We start from the raw sequence: 22,229 nt of genomic DNA, 5'->3' as shown, positions 1-22,229 counted from the left end.
ATGAACTGAAGTTTTTGCATGCAAAAAAAAAAAATAGTTTAGTCATTTTGATCAAACACTTTAAAAAATAGGAAGCAAATGGGCATATGTGTTACATGTGTCATTACACTTAATTTTGGGGTAATTTGCACAGGAATTAACAGCGGTACTATTGTACATTAAAAACCAAATTACACAGAAATTAATGTGTTTATTGAGAGTTTTGGGGGTTACAGTGGTTCTGAAATTAGAACTCATCTTCATTTTAGATGTTCTAAGTGAAAAGTCATCCCTTTTTTCCCAGTGTTTAATTTCTATTGATCACCTTTCAGTCTTTTGCATGGCATTTGGAAAAACACAAGCAGTACAAGAGTGCACCATAAGAACTCATTTATTTACAGAGTGCTGATGTTTGTAGCAGTTCAAGATCGTAGTACTGGAAACTTCATGTTGAATAGAAGCTGTCATTGTTCTCTCCAGTGTTGTCCTTGTTTGAAGATGCCTGTGGAGGGGGAAAAAAGGGCATTGTATTGGTATGTGGGACACACCTTGGTCCAGATAAAGCCAGATTCTCCTCAGATTCAGAGGGGTTAGCTTGGAGTCACTCTCCCAGTCTGAGATATGGTTGCTTCTCCACAAAGACATTTGTAATGTTTGCTACAATGATTTGGAAATTTAAATGAACTTCACCTGTGCTTCACTTGATGCTGTAAATGGAGCGCCTCTGCGGGTCGACCCACCTTCTGATGTCGTTCTCTTGTTCCTTTTTCAGCCTGTCCTGCTCTAGGCGTTCCTGTTTCCTGTAAATTAACACGAGAAATTATAAATCAACATGGTTGAATTAGACTCCACAAACATCACAAACAACAGCATCACAAACTCCCACTTTTGGTCCTCAGAGACGGTCTCCTCCTGGTATGAAATCTGGTTCTTTGTCCAGAGGAAGTCCTTGTGGTGATCGTAGACAGAATTAAGGTGACCGTCGAGGCTGTCATTTGGAGCCTGAGTGTGAAAAAGAGCAATACTGAAGGTACAATTGCCTTGAAATTTTTTTTCTGGTTTATAAGTGAAGGTCAAAATCATGCCCCCTGGAGTTTACCTTATGTTCATGCATAACACTCCGACGGGTGCTTGCCACAGTGGCCCTATCATAGAGACGACTCCAGGGTTCCTCCATTTGGGCGAGGTGAGTTGGTTTATCATATGTTTTTCTCTGCACAATGGAAAAAGAGAAAAATGTAATAATTCCACATTAATAAAGAAATTATACCCTTTTTGATGAAAATAACAGCACAAAATGATTGTTGTTAAACTGCTACAACTAATTCCCATGTGAATAAGTTTCAGTATCAAACTGTCAACAAAAACAAAAGCACAGAATATACAGCAACTAGATTATGCTATTTCAAATAACAGCAGAGTTCATTGTATGTTGGGCATCTTATACTGTTAGGAAAGGGGAAAAAGAGTATTTCAGAATAAAAATAAATATCTGGATCAAATAAGTCTTTTGAAATAGCCTAATTAAATCTCTACACGTGAAGTGACGTTGTTAGTTTAGCCTTTATCATATGTTTTGTTTATGTAACACGAATGACCTACCAGACAAACAGTGATGAAAACCTACCTGCTGTGGCCTGAAACCGCTCAGAGTGAAGCAGTTTTCAAGCTTTGGGGAAGGGAAAGGGTCCCGGCCAGACATGTTTAGTCCAATCACAACAGAATAAATGTTTTTCGCAACTGTTGGCATCTATTTAACCTAAACAAGAACTACCCTAGAATGTTTAAAACCTGGTTTCTAAGCAACCACAAACTTCCTGTTCAACCTTTCAAAATAAAATGAGTGTTAGCGGATGTTTCCCTGTTTCTATAATTCATGGAACTATTTGAGATCGCTTAATACGTAAATAAAGGTTTTCACAAATATTTTCTTACATCTAACTGTTATGTCAGTTTATAAAAATGACGAAATGTCTACGTCTTGCCTTAAAATAATTACTATTTTTAACTATAATTTTCTAAATCATGGCCCACAGTGGATCCAACAAATATCGATTATCACTATAATGTTTTGATACCATACCACAGTGTGCGGACATCTATTTTGACATTACATGGTTAATTATTCTATTAAACACTATAAATAAAATAGAAACATAGATAAATAATTTTATTTTGTTTTTGCTATGCAGTATTCATTCATTGCCGGATGGTTAATGTCAATTTTTTGCACATGCTTGACTTAACATTACTGCAGGAAAAAAGAAGAAGGAAAGAAAAAGCACTTTGGCTTAAAAAGAAAAAACATATTTGAACCAAAATTGCTGCACATATCTGAATTCTTGTTTAATAAAGGACTTTTTTCCCAAGTCGTCATTTTTTCTTTCTTTTTAAATATCGTGATAAATATTGTGTCATTGACTTTCTTTGGTATAGCATTACCATGTATTATATGATGTTAAACTTAACTAAACTAAATAATAATAACGGCTCATTTCTACAGACTGCAAACATGCCAAATAATACTAAAAGAAAGCAGGTAAAATACAAGTCACTAATGCATTAAACGACGATTGAGAGTAGTCACAGGCATCTCAGCCAATCACCTGCCAGTGTTTGTTTATCGTTCAGAGTTAGGCCCCGCCTCCAGGCAGCACCTGAAGGTGCAGGTGAGCACACTGCTCCTCTGTCTCCATCACTTCAGTACTGACAGGAGGCGACGATGCAGCGAGACCTGACACACCTGAGCCCCGTTTTACTGTGGCTGCTTTTTGCACAGACCTCTGCGGATCTGCCCATGTGCAAAGAGGTAAGGAGACTTATATTGTTTTATTGTTTTATTGTTGGTCATTTCAACCCATCCCGAACTAAACTTGTTTCTGCTATGACAGTTTAATGCGAATATTAATGTTGCTTCAGGTCAAGTGCTTCTTGATGAGCACTTAAGTTTAATGAAATCTAGCAAATAGGAAATTTGTTGCTCTTAGGTGCAAGACATGTTTAAAGACAGCTGACCTAAAGCACCTTGATCAACTTTACCACCTTGCACATGTTTAAAAATTTAAGGAAACCTGTTAAAGTGCTGTGTTTAAATTTTGTATTGACTTTAGTCTTAAAGATTACATACATATAAAGAAAGTATACATTTTCTGATGGGATCTTTGAATAGGAGCACTCTAACAGAAGGACTAATAAAACACATAGACTTCCTTCACATACTGTGAGTGGGTAATGACCATATGTTTGAATTACATTACATTATAGTTGTCATATTACACACTTTATCTTCACTGGAACTTCCATATGTTACACTGTCTGCTGCGCTGTCCTCACCGTTCCATATCTGATTTCAATTTGCATAAGAACAGTACCGCTTGATAATACTTAAAACATTTCATTTTTATCAGCATACTCTGAACATTACCACAGAGTGTGTGGAGTCACGAAGCAGTGAGAACAACAAGATAGAATTGTTGGACCAGCTTAAAGAAATACTACTTCAGTTTGTAACACAAATAGATTAAGTTTTTTCCAAATGAAGTTAACAAATTTAATGAACACAATTGCTTTAAGTCAGACGTGCCTGATGATCTGATTTCTTTCAAATCAACAGTTTGCTTGAATGTAACTTAAATGTACGGCAAGCCAGCTTTCTAACTCAGTAATTTCCTGCACAGAAGTAAAAATACTGTACATTTATAATTACTGTATGGATTGAGGAATAGCAGTTTTTCCTCAGAATACTAACGTAAATGTGCCATTTTAGTGTGTTAAATATAATTAATATAATTGCTAACATTAGCCTGGCTTAACAATGGCCGGTTTGATTCAGTGAGTTCATGAAAACTTAAGCAACACAATTAAACCAAATCAGATGGACCATTTTATAACTAATATAATACATTATTTGATCACAAAATAAAAATTTGTCTTACATTAGACTTAACTTTCTCTCTGAAATTCCAGGTGTTATAATCCACAAAAGTAGACTGCTCTCAATAAAGCAGATTCAAAACATTACATTACTTCAGCTATGACTGCAAAACACTTTTTACAGTGTAAACAGAGGTCTGTAGTCTTTTATTTTGAATCTACTGGGCTCACAGATGATGATGACTGAATGGGTGAATCTTAGGTATTTTCATCAAGTGACTATGTTTCCATGCCAGTCCACTGACCATGAGGCACAGGTCATTATGTCCTGTTGCCTTGGTTTCCTCATGTTTGCTTAAAGGAGGCGATTAGGCTCCAGTTTGATGCATTTTTACATCAGATCCTCCCACCCAGACACATGTTCATCTGATACCCCAACCACGGCTAATGTCGCAGCTCTAATCGAAAACACGCAGAGAGGAGTGCTGCTGCTGCTGCTGCTGTGTTTCTGTTAACTATTAATCCCAACACAAGGCCACACGCGCGTGTGTGTGTGTGTGTGTGTGTGTGGGGGGGGCTTGGTTTAGTCTCCTGAATGACTTTCCTTGGAATATTACAGCCTGCCAGTGGAGGATAAAGTGTTCAGATCCTTAAGTAAAAGTACTAATACCACACAAGTAACTACTTTAACAACAAGTTAAAGTCCTACATTCAAAACCTGGCTTAAATAAAAGGTATTATCAGAAAAATGTACTGTAAAATGAAAAGTAGGAAAACTCATGCAGTAAAATGTCTCCTTCAATAGTGGGTTTGATGTTATATATGATGTTTTTAGATTTATATCACTGTTATGTTAAATATATGTGTGTGATGCATTTTTCTGCGGCTCCAACAATTAATCAATAACTTTCAGCTGTTAGCTTAATTTCCAATTATTTTGATAATCAATTAATCATTGTGAGTCATTTCTAAATGAAAAAATATTTCAGCTTTTCAAATGTGAATATTTTCTGGTTTATTTTCTCTATGGCAGTAACCTGAATGTCTCTGGGTTGTGGACAAAAGAAGACATTTGAGGATGGGTTTCAGAAAACAGTGGTCAACATTTTTCAACATTTCAACCTTCAGTTTATCACAAACATTCAAAATCACCAAATTTGGAGAAACATTATTTTCTCTGGACAGGAAGAATATGAAAAATTATAATCTGAAAAGCAACTAGTAAACTAGTTGGGATGCATCTGAATCCAAATACGTTATTCGGCAAAGCACAAATAATGGAACAGAAACAGATATTTCTTCTATGCAAAGCTCATTATTTGCTCATTATTTTTCAGAAAACATCAGCTCCATGATTACCTCGGTATAGTTCGCTTCTGTCCTAATCAATCACTGATTTAATGCACCAAGATTATTCCCTTCAACTGAACAATATTTTTATAAACTTGTATGTCCTTACTGTGGAGTTTCAATTTCCAGTAATTTGGAGTTAAGACATTTCATAAAACTACAGCTAAAAATAAGATGAGAGAGAGAGAGAGAGAGAGAGAGAGAGAGAGAGAGAGAGAGAGAGAGAGAGAGAGAGAGATGGAAAGTACAGGATGCAGATGTGGAAATATATTTCATAATTAATTATATGACAGTTATTGACAATTTGATGCTTTGTAGGCAGAAAAACTATTGCAAATGACTATTAAGCTAGAAAAATAAACATTCGCCCAATTTAACATGACTTCAGTATAAACCATGCCTTCCTCTGGTCTTCTATCTGAATACAGATAGAAATAATGACATCACTGTGCAACTCTAGAAACTAAAGCTGTCAGACAAATAAAGTAAAGTAAAAAGTACAATATTTGCCTCTGGGATATAGTGGAGAAGATGTATAAAGATACATACTATAAAATTGAAATACTCAAGTAAAGTACAAATACCTTGAATTTTCACTTAAGAACAGTACTTGAATAAATGACCAAGATTATACTGTGTTTCCACCCAGTCTGTATTCAGGAGTTGTTTCAGAAGGTGTCACACCAAAGAGATCACCTTATGTCACGTCCTGAATTACATCGTTATGGGTGGGATGGTGTTTGTCAGTCATTTACTGTAAGAATCCCCAAAAGGCATCAAAGCATAATAGACAATGCAGCCAAAGCTTTACACCTGAGCTCCTGCTGTCTCCAGAAATCCTGCGACAACACTGAAATGACATGTTTACATAAGGATCAGGTGAATCAGCATTTCTCCCCCTTGGCAAAGTCAATAAACACTGTGGGGAGCCTGCAGCACATCCTTGATGAGTGAGATTAAAAGAACCGTTGAGACGGCTTCCTGGGCAAACATTAGCCACAACTTTTATTTGGAAAAGAGGCTTGCCTGATTCTGGAAAGAAATTCCAGAGGTATAAAACAATGTGGTGACCTCTTTTTAATAACAGCTCCAGCTGCTTTTTACACAAACGCTGACTCTCCTCTTTATGTTTTAATATGATGTGTGTGATGTGCTTCTGTTTGATGCATATCGATGCATATGGTGTGTGTTTATCTATCTGTGTGAAACTCACAGCTGTGTTTTGTCCCCACAGTCAGATTATCACTTTGAGTACACAGAGTGTGACGTACTCGGGTCACGATGGAGAGTGGCGGTTCCCAACAAAGCTGACACCTGCACAGGACTCCCAGATCCAGTCAAAGGAACTCAGTGCAGTGAGTGTGTCCCACTCTTGCATCTCATTTTATACATTTTCTGCACACCCTCAATCAGTATCATAGCTTTAACGGGACAGTTCATCCCAAAAACCCAAAATATCTGCAGTTACATTTATCCATCTAGATAGTTGTGGTGTGAGTTCCTGAGTTTTGGAGATATCAGCTGTAAGGGATTTCTACCCTCTCTCAAATATAATTAAAGTAGATAGACTAAGTTTGGTTTGGTTGCACGATGTGCACCAAAAATATATATTTGAAAAACTCAGCAGTAGAGTCTCTTTCCAGAAATCATGAAGTTTCTACTATTAGCCAACTGTATCACTGCACAGAGGGAAGCGTGCATGTGCACATGGAGAAGAGGCTCATGCTTGTTGGTTGTAAACATTCTTGGTACTGCAAAGTAATTTTTGGGGGGGCTTTGAGTATTACAAACCTGGTGCCATCTTGTCAGATTATATTGTAGAGACGGCAGAGTTTAGACTGATGTCAAAACTCAGCAGTTCATATCAATAACAACAATCTACATGAATAATAGTACTACAGGTAAGAGGAAAAATATGTTTTTTTTATTTTGGGGTGAACTGTCCCTTTAATATGTAAATAATAAATTATTCTACCAATTTCTCATCTGTTCCTTTCTACGTTGTCCTTATCTCCACGACACCTGTCCATTGTGGAGTCTCCTTTCTCTTTATGCTCTTGTTTTCCCTCTTGCAGCCTTCTCCTGTAGTGAGGGAGAGTTCCTCGACATGCAGTCACAGAAGTGTCAGAAGTGTGCTGCAGGCACCTACTCTCTGGGAACCGGCGTGGCCTTTGATGAGTGGGACAGCCTGCCGTCTGGTTTTGTCACGCACGGGGTAAACGCCAATGGCGAGGACGTCAGTACAGATTGCTCCAAGTTAGTACATGCATTTTTTTATTTTAACAGCAGTTTTTATCATGTGTCTTGGTTTTATTGATCGATAAATCAAAGCTCTCATCGAAGTGTTTCTGCTGATGATGTTTCCGCAGCTCAACCTGGACACCAAAGGGTGATTATGTGGCCTCAAACGCGGATGAATGCACTGCAACACTGTCCTATGCTGTGAGCCTGAAGAAACCTGGAACTGTGTCCTTTGAATATTTCTACCCTGACAACAGCATTTACTTTGAGTTCTTTGTAAGTGTTTTAAGAGTGACAGTTGATGTTGACAGAGATGGCTGTTTTTATTGGGGATCTTTAGTCACGTCTGACCTGTTTCTCCTCCTCCTGCAGGTTCAGAACGACCAGTGTCAGTCCACAGACTCTGACAGCCGGTGGATGAAGATCTCTGAGAGTAGCTGGAGCAATTACAGGGTTTGTTTTACCCTTCATGATAACACTTTACACTAACAATCATTAATAAATGGTAAATTAATAGTTGATTAAACTTTAGTTTAATAGTTATTTCACTGTTAACAATGAAATTATAACTATGTTTACCAATTATTAGTAATGTCATCATTTATATTATTTGTGTAATATAAAATAATTTGTTTTAAAATTATATATTGTATCATAGCCGATAAGAGACCATCACAATTACATTCTCACACATTGTAACATTTTATATACTATATTAAGAATTTGTTAATGATTACCAAATGATTTGTAAGCCTTTATGAAATCATTACATAGAGCGATCGATAGATAGATAGATATTTATAACTCTTTGTTAATGCTTAATATAAATAATAAAAGTTGCCACTTATGATTATAATAACTTATGCACTTACAGACATACGTATGTTATGTTATTTAAGTGAACTTATGTAAGTCACATACTCATTTTAACACAAAGCACAATCTTTTTCTTAACCTACCCAAGTAGTTTTTGTGCCTTTATTTTGAAAGTCTACTCAGATGTTGCATATTTAGTATTTCAAAGCTGTGAATGTACAAATCTGAAGCTAGTGGGGTAACTACTGCTGTTTAAAAAACATTAATATATGTATTAATATATAGTTTACAAAGCATACATAATCATTATGTGAATCTTTGTTCAGATCAAAATAACCGTTTGTTAATGATGTTATCATTAGGTGTTACCGTCTCTTCTTTTCTCATGTTCACATTCACTTTGTGCAGGTGGAGCTGAACACTGGAAACAATGTGCTGTACTGGAGAACCACTACATACATTCTGCAGGGCGGTGCTGTCAAACCGGTGATGTTAAGAAACATTGCCATCTCAGGTAGATTATCACCTGCAGTCTGATTTGTGCAGCAGTTTTAAACATTTGCTCACTTCTTAACCCCCTTCCTCCTGTTAATGATTAAAAGTTGACTGATGGGTTTCTCTCAGGGGTGGCCTACACTTCAGAGTGTTTCCATTGTAAACCCGGCACCCACAGCGCAAAACCAGGATCTGCCCGCTGTACCCCCTGCCCTGCTGACGCCTACTCCAACAAGGGCGCCACTGTTTGCCATGAGTGTGAACAAAACAAATATTCAGGTATGTGTGTTTGTATTTCTGATGGTCTGACCACAGAGACCAGTCATAACACTGACTCTTAGACTGCGCTGAACCAACAAAGATTAATTTAATCTAATATAGATTAGTTCTTATCAGTTTAGCAAAACTGGGTTAAAATGAGTAAATCCAGATTTAAAATTAAGTAGAGCTCCGTTGAACAATTAAAAACTAATCTCTAAACTAAACTAAAGTTTTAAGTTTATTGATGTAATGGAAGTTAGATAATCAGTATGGAGACACTTCCATTCTCAAATTTTTTTTTTTTTTTTTTTTTTTTTTTTAAAAGGAGTGTTATTGGGACCAAGTGGGTCAGTATAAAAGAAGAGGGAAAGCCACTAACTTTCAGCTGTTTTGGATTCCTTAACAAAACATTACATGGTTTACTAGCTATCTAAAACATTAACACGTTACTTACTTTGCTATCTATCTAAAAAATTAATAAAACATTACATTGTTTGCTAGCTAGCTAAAAACTTCAAAACAAAATGTTGGTTTACATTATTTACTGTTTACTAGGCCACGTTTAAATTGGAGTTTTTTGGTGCAACAGAATTAAAATTAATCTAGGTTTAGAGCAAGCTAATAAACTAGTTTGAAAGTTTGGTACAACATTATTTAAAGTTAAACCCCGATTTAATCCTTGTTGGTGACATAATTCATGCAATATGGCTACACTTTACTCATTATAACCTATTTGCATGTTACCACACGCACATGTAAGGCGATCTGAGTGCAAATACTACATTTATTGCTTTAGCGGGTACAGAGTGTGTGAGGTTTTTCTTATCACAGGATCTTAATGTGAGCTGTGTGTTTTCCCTCCCCTGGCCGGGTTTCTATTTTTCCAGAGGCTGGTTCAGGGAGCTGCAAAGCAAGACCTGCGTGTACAAACAGTGACTACTTCTACACCCACACTCCCTGTGACTCTGAGGGAAAGGTAATGTAGGCAATGACATGACGACGTGTGTGTGTGTGGAGGCAGCGGCAGCTTCAGTAGAGGTGACGCACGGAGAGATTTCACTGACTATAGCAACCATCTGGTGTAACTATTAGGTTTCTTTAAATATATATTATCTTGGCTGATTGTGTGTGTGCCACAAAAACACTGGGAGCTTCCTTCATGTATTCATGATGTCTGGTTTGCTCTGTGTGTGTGTCTCAGACGCAGCTCATGTACAAGTGGATCGAGCCTAAGATCTGCAGTGACACTGTTAAAGGAGCTGTGAAACTGCCCGCATCAGGGAAGAAGCAAACGTGTCCTCCATGTAACCCTGGTTTCTTTGTCACCAACTCCTCCACCTGTGAACCCTGCAACACAGGTTTCTACTCAAACGGAACAGGTGCAGAATCACCACACTCCTTATACGCTATCTAGAACACATTCAATTTTGGAATCACGTGGCAGATATACAAATTAATTTTCGGTTTTGTTAAAATTGTGAGATAGGGCTTTTGGTCTTGGTGGAATAAACGCTATACATTTTAAAATCCAGTAGACGGTAGCAGAGTTCAGTAGTGACAATTGTAGCGCCATGGTGACTCCATATCACAATTCAGGGCTCCAGTGATCCTCTGAGGCAGCCCACACATGTAGTTACTCAAACTTCATACAGCAGTCATGATGAAGCACATTGTAACAACAATTTTCCTCGAGCTAAGGTGTGGCTATGGAAACATAAATACACAGATATCATGCAACTAAGTATACTCTTACTCACATCCAGAGGTAAATAGTCCACCAGAGGTATACAGGAAAGATGTTTGCAATTATGAGAACAAGTTTGCGTTTGCAGATTTACGTGTCATAGAAGAATGGACTATTAACCCTGATGTGTATCTGCACTCTCTGAGTGTCCTTCTAGTTTTAAATTATTATACATGTGCACTTCCCAAAGATGTTGATCATTTGATCCTAAATATCAATTAATATGATTTTAATAAAATCTCATTTACAACCTACGTGCTAAAATCAGCCCCACAGTAGCAAAATGTCACATCTGCTGAAAAGATTTTCAAAATTAGTTAGGCTTCTTCACTGCAGAGTGATCTTAAAAAGTATATGAAATCAATATTCCAACACGATTATTTGACTGTTAACAAACAATGAAATGATTATTTATAATGTTTACTAATGATTAGAAATGCTATAATTGACATTGTTTCCTTGATACCTTTATAAAATAGTTTACTGATGTAATCAGAATGAAATTACTATCTGCTTTCAGCCATGATACAAAATATGAGTGCTATTTTATATTACATTTAATGATAAAATGATGAATTATAGCATTACTAATAGTAATGCTAGTCTGTAAACATTATTTATCATTATTATTCTTATTCTTATCATTGTAGTATTATTAAGAGTTTAATTAACTATCAATTTACCATTTGTTAATGATAGTTCTAAAATGTTATTGTAAAACTGACTGGAGCACACTAATTGATTTGCAGCCTTTAATATGTTTAAATGAACACTGTGATGCAGACATGTTGAAATGTTGGTCTGTTTGCACTATTGAAGGCTGCAAATCAATCAGTCAGTATGCTCCAGCCTTTTTTTCCCCCTTTAATGTAAACCCAAATGTTAGTGCTACCACATCCCTGTTTTAACACGGGGGGTACTCTGACATAATATCATGTTATTCACCCACAGCCTGCTCCAAGTGCCCTGTTGGGACGGAGCCAGTGGTGGGTTTCGAGTACAAATGGTGGAACACGATGCCAAACAACATGAAGAGCTCCATCTTCAGTCGAGAGTTCATCCACTCCGAACACAGCACGGGTGAGACACACAAGGGCACCAGAATTATTAACGCAGTCAGGGGTTGAAGGAGAGCACAAACAGCACAATTGAAAATTGAAAATGTAATTATCCGGCAAAAGAAAACGTAACACAAGGACAAAGAGGAGTACAAGATGCATCTCACATAAAAATAATAAACAAAACAGTCTTCAGAATTTCTTCATTGCTAAAAGGACATCATAGGAGTGTGTTATTGTTTGTTTAAATTGTAATGACAGCATGGGAGGTGGCTGGAGAGTACGTCTACACCACGCCCGGGGATCAGGACTCAGACTACATGATGCTCACACTCAGTGTTCCTGGATACAGGTGAAGTCAAACATGTCTCTTAAAGGAATAACACATAAAAAAAGCATTTATTGTTGGAGCAAAACAAGTGAGCACCTGTGACAGTGGAACATGTAGTTGTAGGCACGCATGTGTATCATTAAATTTGAAATTAAAGGAGCTCATTTGAGGGTCTATCATTTTTCAGTCTCAGTCTAGATGAAACCATGCCACCCATGTTCTTTTAATTGTCCAAAAGGGTTCTGTGTGGAGCTTGTCATCTACCAGCGAAAAAAACAAAAACAAAAAAAAACAATATTTAAGACTTATAGTGTCAGATTCAAGCAGTTGTAGGTTTTAACTTGTGTTTGTGCCAGAAAAATATCCAAGAAAAGACATATTTTTCATGATAAAATATTCTACAGGTGTGCAACTCTCGTTGCATGAATTCTCTTGCTGATTTGCAGATGCGCAGATTTTGTCCATGACTTCACAGTTTTTGATACAGGTGTGTGAATGTTCTACACTAAATTCACTGCAGCAACTCTAGCAAAAAAAATGTGAGCGTATGAGTGTCTTAATTTGTGATTCAAAGCATAGGATTTTGTTTTAGTTCAAGTTTGCAACTCCTAAAGAATTTTTTTTCTGCCATTTCAAATTTATTGATACACATGTGACTCTTTTCTACAACTAAAAATGCCACAGTCATATATAATCCATTTTTTCTCTCCAATACTACCTTCATGCTCTATATATGTATACACTATATCCTAGTTGGAAAAGCTAATAAAATGTTACTTGTTTCCACAGGCTTCCTCAGTCCATGGCCACAGACAGTGAGCGGAGTGAAATCTCTCGCATCACCTTCGTCTTTGAGACCAGGTGTACAGCTGACTGCAAATTTTTCTTCCTGGTGGTGAGGGGGAAATGCTACATTTATTCTTATACACCTGCTTCAGGGTGCATGCATATAAAGAAATAAAGTTTGACATCAGTATGTATATTTGAGGTGAGTGTATTTCTCTGCAGGGTTATAATCAGTGGAATAATGATGTGGTGGAACAGTGGAGAGGCAGCAGCAGTAAACAGTCGTACTCCTACCTGATCCAGAGGAACAGCACCACCAGCTTCATCTGGACGTTTCAACGAACAGAGGAATTTAACATGGTGAGACACAATCACACATCCCAAATATCACTCTTAACCTTACAACAGCCTTACTCCCTCTGCCTTAAACTACTTTTATTCCAACCTATTCTGCTTATTATAGCCTTGATTTTTTATACGTGCACATTGTGTATGTTCTTTTCTCCCTGTGTATCACATGTAGTATCTGCTGTGACAGTCAATAATGTAAAAACAACGTGCTAAGAACTACAGGTACATGAAAGAGGAAGCTTGAATGATACACAAGGATTTGCAATCAGAAATCAGTATCAGAAATACTTTATTAATCTGGCAGCCCCTCCACTCCCGTGACCCTTCAAGGATAAGCAGTTAAGGATAATGAATGAATTATAAGTAAGAGTGTGAGTCAAAATGTACAGTATAAATGCTGTATTGATGGCAGTGCATACTAGAGTACTGCACTGTTGAATTATTGCACAAAATGATTTTACTATGAGGTCTGTATTGCACTGCTCAGGATATGAATTATAAATAAATTATGGGTTATAGCTGCTGACAGGGGTGAAATAAGTCCAAGGGCCAGTCTACTGACTCAGACTGTCTGACACTCTGATGGAGGAGGTGAAGTGTTTAAAGTTGAAGCTCCACATTTTGAAACAACTACTGCAAATGTAATTGCATAAATTTTTTTAAATTTTCAGTAGAATTTATTTTGACCGACTGCTGTAGTATCATGTTTGACTTTGCTGATTTGTTGAGTGATTTTGCATCTGCAGTGCTCTGAACTCTAGAGGGCAGTCTGGAGCTGTGTGTCCACTGTGAAAAAATCACAATGCCCTTTGCAGCAACTCAGCTGGTGAATCATACCTTGTGTTTCTCTTCCCTCAGGAGAGGAAATACAGTGCAGATGTTGCAAAGATCTACTCCATCCACATCACCAATGTGATCGGAGGTGTGGCCTCTCAGTGTCGGCGCTGTGCCCTGAGCCATTCTAAAGCCCGCTCCGCGTGCGTTCCCTGCCCACTGGGACACTACATGGTCAACGGGACAGGAGTGTGCAAGAGCTGCCCGCCAAACACCTTCATCAGGGCTGATCAGCCTGTGGGAAAGGAGGCTTGTGTTCAGTGTGGACCAAACACAAAGAGAAACAAGGTAATAGGAACAAAATCTTGAAAAGCTGAACTGAAAAAACCTCTAAACACAAAGTCCTGACTGAACCTTTCAGTGCATAAATGTGTGCAGGACGGCTGAGGACACAGACTTTATAGCCTCGGGGTTCTTTCTGGGAATCTGGGGGCTTTAATGACCTGAGAGAGAGCTTACTTTCTACAAATACTCACTAAAGGCTGATTTTCATATTTCTTATGTTTTTATGTTTAAATGTTTTTTGTAAAAAAAAAAAAAAAACAGAATAAAAATAAATAAATAAAAAAAAGTATTTCAGTTAATATTCCAGGTCTTTAAAAACCATCTAAGGTTAATTTATTAATCATTTTACAGCACAGGATTGTATAATGAAATGCTAGTTATAGTCTTTTCATGCTATTAAGAAAAACAAAAAATACAGTATACACAAAATTATGCGCCATAAATGGGTGAATAAATAATAAGTAATAAAAATACGACAATGTCCACAGTGAAACATAGCAGATTGACGATGACATTGTTAGTCTTTGGAGGGGTGGCATGGTGGGGTTAGCTGTCCCATAACAGAAAAAACTGACTTGCTCACATGCTTATCACCGTGGTCACTGATGTTTCCCATTGTTGCTATGACGGCAGCTTCCAACTGTCTCACTCAGCTGAGAAAAATCTTCAGTGAAGGGAGCAGACGCGCACACATCCCTGCCAGGCAAGCGTCCGACATTCATCCCCATGCAAGGTTTAAAAGTATCTCCGCACTGCATGTCCGTAACTTAGTTGTGTTCAGCTTGAAATAAAGTTATTCGGCTACCTCTACTGTGGAGCTAAACTAAAAAAAACATGATTGAAAGAAACACACTAAGAGCAGCCCGCAGAAAAGAAACCGCTGCCAAGTAAGCATGGTGGGTTCACCTAACTGGGCAGGTTTAAAAGGAAACTAATAAATGGGACATGGTGTGCAATAACGAGCAACAACAGCTTCCTTTTTCCCCCTCCCACATGTCAAAAGCAGAATGAAGCTCCTTCCTCGTGCCACGGTAGAGGGCTCAGTGGCTTATGACTGTCAGCCGTCGCCCAACCCTAGCTTGTAGTAGCTTTAACGGTGCTGTAAGCAACATGTATTGCCACTAGAGGTCACAGTACACCACCAGCAACTCAGCCCAAAACAAACATACACTTTGTTTACTCAGTAAAGTAAGAAAAGAAAAAGAAATTGTCATCTGAACACACACTCCTCATAAACACAGATTTGTGAAATTAGGCAGTGCTGATGAAATATGTTACTGAAACATTTTAAGTGTTCTGGTTTGGCTTTAATATAAACAACTTACTCACCAGGCTGCCAAGTTGAAAACAGACGTGGGGAGTACAGAGAGGTACTCGCATGCACACACGGCTCACCTGACGAACAGAGAAGCTCAGACAACAACACACACACACAAGGAGTTTGATGTAATTCTCTGTTCAGGATGCCGTCACTCCACTTATACATTTACATGGCAAATAGTTGCTTGCTGACATTTAGCGAGGCTGAAAGTTGTATAATGGCCCTTTAACTTAACTGACAGATAAGATGTCACCATCTGTTATAACAGAATAAGGTGTTCAAATGCCTCTAAATTACAGCTAATATCAGAATTTACCTGTCGTCCTTTTTGGGTTTCCCATAGCTTTTACGTGAGATTATTGATGTATGATGTATATCTAAATGTTGATGTTGCTCTGTCCTCCAGGCTCACACAGCTTGTCTCAGTGACTGTTCGTTGTACGTCCAGACAAGAGGAGGAGCGCTGCTGCACTATGACTTCTCTCCTCTGGCCAACGTCACTGGCATCCACAGCAGCCCCCGCTTCACCAACAAAGGCCTCAGATATTTCAATCGATTTAATTTGGCTCTGTGTGGGAAAGAGGTGAGACGCTGTAGCCCTAATGGTTTTTATAGAAAAATTTGGCATGTGTTTTAACCTGCTGTGTTTCTCCCACAGGGTAGAGTACCGGCTACCTGTGTGGACAATGTGACCGAGAGTGGGAGAGAGGTCAAAGGTTATGTCTGTCAGTCCACTGTGGTCCCTTCAGACATCAGGAGTCAGAGCGTGGTGTCCTCCCAGCCTTTTGTTATTGGTGACTCACTCATCGGTATGGACTGAATGCTGCAGCCGTCTACTGCTGTGAATGAGAGGATGTGATTTGTGAGACTTTTTCAAAACTAAATTCAGTAATTTGTGGAAAAGTGTCTTAAAAATGTCACGGTATTAATTAAGGGCATGTTTTTTATGTAAGCCCACACACACCAGTAGTGCGTTGCATCACGATGTGCCACTTTCATATTTCTCCATGTCAGTGTGTGTCAGTGCTCCAAAGAAGCAGCAGTTTTGTCAGAATCACTCCCTGGATTGTAACATCCAGGCTTCCATAACTTCACTGCCTCCAGCTGTATGTAAAGTTCAATATTTACTATGGCCATCAAGCGATGCATGTTTACTCTTTTGTTACTCCTCTATTATTTTTATGACCACTTGTAGTGTTTCAGTAACTCTTCTATGGTATACATTGTTTACAATGCAGGGATGATTTAAGTATGAGTTATGTTTCCCAAAGTAGGGCCTGGGACTTGCCCCCCCCAATTTGAGGAGGGATAAGGAGCCGTCCACACCAGAAACTAAGACCTAACTCTTGTGGATAGCAGGGTCCAGACTGCAGCTTGCTTTATTTTTAAAACAATACTTTATAGTAAGTTATATTTCTTGGTGTGTATGGTCCTTAAGGGGGGACTCCATCCCCCAATGTTAGCAAAATGACCAAAATGCAAGATATATATATACACAAATAGAAGAATTGTGAATTTGCTAGCAAAATATAGGCCTATGTATATATAGATTTACTAACTTAAAGAAAGATTATAGTACAAGTACAATAAGAAGTATATAAACACTGCAACATTTTATTTGCATTTTCATCGTGAGCCTTTTGCATGGTAGCATTTGGCTAAGTATGCCAACTATTCCATGGTGCAGCCTCACAGAGCTCCAAGCATGGCTGCTGACTCTTACATCCCATTTACACCTGGTATTAAAATGTGATCTGTACCCAGATGTTATCCAGACAAGGAAAGACACATATTAATGCAAGGTGTAAATGCTACATGATGTGAATGTGATCAGATCAGGAGGTAGTCTGGCTTGAATTGTGTTCAGATCTTAGATAGGTGTAAACAATCTGGATAACGTATCCAGATCATATTTTAATATCAGGTGTAAATGGGGTGTTACGCTTTGTAGATTCATACTTGCAGTTTTACTTCTTCGGGCTTTCAGGCTTCTTAAAATGATTCAAATGAAAGTATAAAAATCAAACCCTGCTTTGATTTAACAGAAACTGCTGTAAACTGCTGTAACTGCTTGTTTACATTAAGTGCATGTGATATATCAGATAAGTATCTTATAAATTTTCTTATTCTGAAGGTGTGACCACTGACACAACCTTGAATGGCATCTCCTCTCCAAACTGGCTGTTTGCTGCTGCGTCCGGCCTGCCAGATGTCATCTTCTATTACAAGTAAATAATATAACAATTTCTCATTTAATTTGTTTCATTCATTTATTAAAATACTTCCAATTCCAATATTTACTGTTGAAAGTTTAATCATTTGTTTTATTTGGTAATATGATAGAGAATCAAAGAGATTGAAAATCTGTCACATGGTAGAAGTTAAGCCCTTCATGTTCGTTGTGTTTGTGATGTTTCAGGTCCAGTGAGACGACTCAGGCTTGTAAACAGGGCAGGTCAGCCACAGTCAGACTGAGATGCAATCCCACAGTGACCGCTAAAGACCTCATCAGACTGCCAAGGTATCTTTCACTGTGACCAACCTCAACTTTTGATCTTACCAGAGTGGTCCAGACAACATTTGATTTGACACACATACCGTAAACAGCACTAACACGTCATATTCTGAGCTCTGTGAGTCTGAACTGTGGACAAAGTGACTCCTTGGAGATCATTTTCGTCACGGAAACCTTGTAATCATCTCTCTTGTCTTGTTTTCCTCCACAGTAACTGTTCAGAGGGGACGTGTGATGGTTGTGCTTTCCACTTTCTGTGGGAGAGCCAGCATGCATGTCCACTCTGCACCAAAGACCACTACAGAGAGATTGTCAGCGCCTGTATCCAGGGAATACAGGTAGTGCTGCAGGCATATTCATCACAAACACAAAGTCTTGTGTGGAGAGAAATAAGAATTTTCACTACATGAGTATTGTTGCCAAAATAATTCATGATAATGATATATCAATATCGATATTTAATATTATAATTCAGCTCCAAAAGGAAAAGTTTAACGTTCTGCAAAATTGGCTTATTCGCTTTATGTCAGAGAATAAAAGAGAAGGTGGAGACCACTCTCATGTCTGCCTGTGAACTGTTAGGGTACAGCTAGCAGCCAGTTAGCCTAGCATAAAGACTGGAAACAGGCCAAAAAAAGTTAGACTAGATGCTACCAAATGAACCTAAAAACACATCTAAAGGTCACAAACTAACAAGATACATCTTTTTGTCATATTCTGTGGTGTGGCGCAGGTATATACTTATTCTCCAGTTTTCATTGCGTATAGTACCCTCTACTCTGATGTACATGATGAGCCAGTAGTGTGCTGCAAGCCATTTCTTTCCTAGGATGGTGAAGGCATGACCTGCCCCACTGTGCTTCTGACTGGCTAGTGTTTGTTGCTTCTGTTAGGTGGGGCTGGTTAGGTTAAGTCATGAGGATTGATGGTGGTTAAGGTTAGGGTAAGAATATTTGGATTATTGAATCAGAGTCAGAGTAGGAGGGTGGGGATCATGCCTTTGCTTTGTCATCCTAAAAAAAATAAACTATCGCTTGATAAATAAACTAATCCCTGACTGAAGCACAGTTTTTTGCTCGTCTTGAATTTATCTTATATTCATGCATTAGACCTGTGTTGGACCAGCAAAATTTTCAAACTGGACTTTGGCAAACATTGATAATGTAGTGGCACACTAGTGTTGCACTCTGCCTACACCGGGGCTATTCAACTTCATTAGCAAGTGAGCTAAATAACAGGGAGTTTGTCACAAAGAATAGTTTGTCAGTTAATGGCGACAAATAATAATTACAGTATAAGGTTAATAAAATATCACCACGTGCAATAAACTAGTCATGAGCATGTATTTTCTTGAACTTTAATTGTATAATTACTTATATCATTAACAACAGCCAGTGAATACAAAAAAGTAGTAAGTTATGGTTACATGCTTTTCATACTTTGTGCAAAAATCTAAAAAAAAATACAAGGAGACGTGAAGTGTTTTATGACAAGATTTTCTTAGAAAACAGCTGTCCAATTTTGATTTGTGGACAGACTAAGGGATAAGGAGAAGTTCACTCAAAATGCATAATTATGTAGTTGCCTCAACTTAAAGTCTGTGAGCTACTATTGAAGACAAAATCTACACCTCTTCTGTGGCTGATGTTAATTTCATAATGGACTTACTCTATAGTCTTACATGTCACTGTTTATAACATAAGGTGCTGGATGAGCAGATTCCAGGTATCATTAGACTACTGGTTTTATCTGTACAAAAAACAACGTATTTCTTTCTTTCTGTGGAAAATGTTTAAAACTAGGATTCAAGAACTAACTGATATGTGACAGAGGCAAATCTAACTATCTGTGTGTTGTGTTTCAGAGAACCACCTACGTGTGGCAGCAGCCGTTGCAGTGTTACGGTGGAGAGTCACTACCAGCGCAAAAAGTCAACGCTTGTGTGACTCTCGATTTCTGGCTCAAGTTTGGTGTTTCCACGGGAACGATTGCCGCTGTACTGCTCATCAGTATAAGCTGCTATTTCTGGAAGAAGACACGCAAGTTAGACACTTTTCTTTTCATGTTTGTTGAAGCACTGATATGTCATACTAATAAATAAGATTGAAGCTAACAGTTTAAACCTAAGCTAAACTAACCTCATAGTTAAAAAACTCCAAAGAGGAAATTAATTTTAAATTTTCTTTAATTAATCTGTCGTTGTCTGTGTGCAGGTTGCAGTATAAGTACTCCAAGCTGATGATGAGCTCTGGAGGTAAAGAGTGTGAGCTGCCCACTGCAGACAGCTGTGCAATCATGGAGGGAGAGGATGCAGAGGACGACATCATGTACCTCAACAGGAAATCCTTCTTCACCAAAATCAAGTCCTTCTCACGAGAGGTGAGTAACCCCTCCATTCACACACATATTGAGCTAATAACAAACAACTTTTCATACCTGGTGTTGTTATCAATCTGTTTTCAGAGGACATCAGATGGATTTGACTCAGTTCCACTCAAGTCATCATCTTCACACCAACAAAGAGACGAGGAAGACTCTGATGACGATTAATTTAGAGGATGAGCTCATTCTTCTACTAGAGGAAATGTTAAAGTTGAGATATGTGGTTTGACATCAATGCAGCTCCAACAGACGGAGTCACAGAAAACAGAAATGAGCTGTTGAATTGATTTTATTTATTACAAAAGACATACCAACCTTACTGAAGGAGTTTTAAAATAGAAATTGCATGTAGAATTATTTTTCATTTGTTTGCAAAACCTATTATTGAAATACAAAGTCTCCATATTGGGGATACTCTGTATTTTTAAAGCCCAATAGTGTATTTCAAAATTATATGAGGACCAAAATATAAGTTACAGCTTTTTATGTGAGACTGTACATTTTACATAACTGTGAGTGTGTATTTTTTAATTGTTTTTTTTTTCTAATTTCTGCTTCTTCTTTTTTTTTTTAGCAGGCAATTTTCTATATTATTAGGCTATATTGTTTTTTTTTTTTTTAATTATATCCAGTTCAGCCTTATATTGTTATTTGGCAATGTATGATTTATATTTGCTATAGCTTTTGATAACCTTCTTCTGTTGCACCAAAGATTATCATATTCTTGTTAATTGTGATGTTATGTCATTTTCTACAATAAAAAAACAAGAAATGTCCATCACTTGTAAATTAAGAATGAACTCTAATGCTGCCTTCAAGTGCTCTTTCCAAAATCATATCACAGAATATTAAATAATTGTATAACATTACATTATGTATATTATATAATACTTTCTATAGTTCAAACAGAAACATGTGATATTAATAAACAAGTATTTTTCCACAACACATATCTTAAATGTTACATATTGGTAAATCAAGTGGTGAAACATAACTAAGAACATCTGCTAAAGTACTGCTCTTAAGTACTTCCATTTTCAGCTTATTAATTCTTTTACTCCAAGACAAATTATTATGAAATATTGTACCTTTAAGACTACTCCTTTTACATTTATCTGACATATTTTACAAACAAACATGATCATCTTATAAAATATGATGTATTATTATATTGTAGAGTAACTATCTAGCAATATATATAAACTTGTTGAAAATTAACTCCACCTTGACTTTCTGCAACAATAAAACGTTATTCATATATTCAAGCACTAATTATAATAATTCAATAATATACTATATTGCACTGGCACCAAGTATTTTACTAAGTGCATTTTTGAATAATGAAATTTTACTTTTTAATTTTTTACTTCATTATTATTATTATTATTATTATTATTATTTAGTTATTTATATTTTTTTGCTACTTTTACTCAAATAACGGCTCTAAATAATCCTTCCTGCGCTTCGAGGACACGTATTTTTTTATTTTTCCGCACCAGAAAGAATCACGGGTTTCAGCTGCCGACTGCTAGGGTTGTGTCTAGAAGCGAACCCCAGACCCGCTATAGATCTCGCGAGATTGTTTATTTTATCTCAAGCGGTGATCT

General features: G+C 37.4%; 2 protein-coding genes across 2 annotated transcripts; one reads left to right on the top strand and one right to left on the bottom strand.

Annotated features, from left to right (window-relative positions):
* Positions 1-674: 674 nt before the first annotated feature.
* Positions 675-1,793, bottom strand: cfap276 (cilia and flagella associated protein 276). The gene is given in 4 exon segments (XM_084720013.1): positions 675-779; positions 866-1,068; positions 1,070-1,192; positions 1,607-1,793. Coding segments are annotated over 4 exon segments (552 nt in total). The 5' UTR covers positions 1,730-1,793; the 3' UTR covers positions 675-676.
* Positions 1,794-2,672: 879 nt separating this feature from the next.
* Positions 2,673-21,145, top strand: elapor1 (endosome-lysosome associated apoptosis and autophagy regulator 1). The gene is made up of 22 exons (XM_084721220.1): positions 2,673-2,788; positions 6,437-6,557; positions 7,278-7,458; positions 7,572-7,719; positions 7,816-7,896; positions 8,668-8,773; positions 8,884-9,033; positions 9,903-9,991; positions 10,217-10,394; positions 11,711-11,839; positions 12,079-12,169; positions 12,938-13,043; positions 13,157-13,294; positions 14,144-14,407; positions 16,132-16,308; positions 16,384-16,534; positions 17,860-17,953; positions 18,145-18,246; positions 18,452-18,578; positions 20,105-20,283; positions 20,454-20,619; positions 20,704-21,145. Exons 1-22 carry the CDS (start codon positions 2,702-2,704, stop codon positions 20,788-20,790), a joined length of 2,952 nt encoding a protein of 983 aa, XP_084577346.1. The 5' UTR covers positions 2,673-2,701; the 3' UTR covers positions 20,791-21,145.
* The last annotated feature ends 1,084 nt before the right edge of the window (positions 21,146-22,229 follow it).

This window comes from Lutjanus erythropterus, chromosome 6 (assembly GCF_056507025.1).
Source record: "Lutjanus erythropterus isolate fLutEry1 chromosome 6, fLutEry1.hap2, whole genome shotgun sequence".
In the NCBI taxonomy this organism is placed as follows: Eukaryota; Metazoa; Chordata; class Actinopteri; order Lutjaniformes; family Lutjanidae; genus Lutjanus; species Lutjanus erythropterus.
Note: the sequence above shows the minus strand (reverse complement) of the source record. Positions and strands in the feature narration are given on the sequence as shown.

Coding starts and splice junctions, on each gene's coding strand:
- elapor1 (XM_084721220.1), top strand. CDS start 2,702: ATGCAGCGAGACCTGACACACCTGAGCCCCGTTTTACTGTGGCTGCTT. Junction 14,408..16,131: donor CAAACACAAAGAGAAACAAG/GTAATAGGAACA, acceptor TCTGTCCTCCAG/GCTCACACAGCTTGTCTCAG. Junction 17,954..18,144: donor GATGTCATCTTCTATTACAA/GTAAATAATATA, acceptor GTGATGTTTCAG/GTCCAGTGAGACGACTCAGG.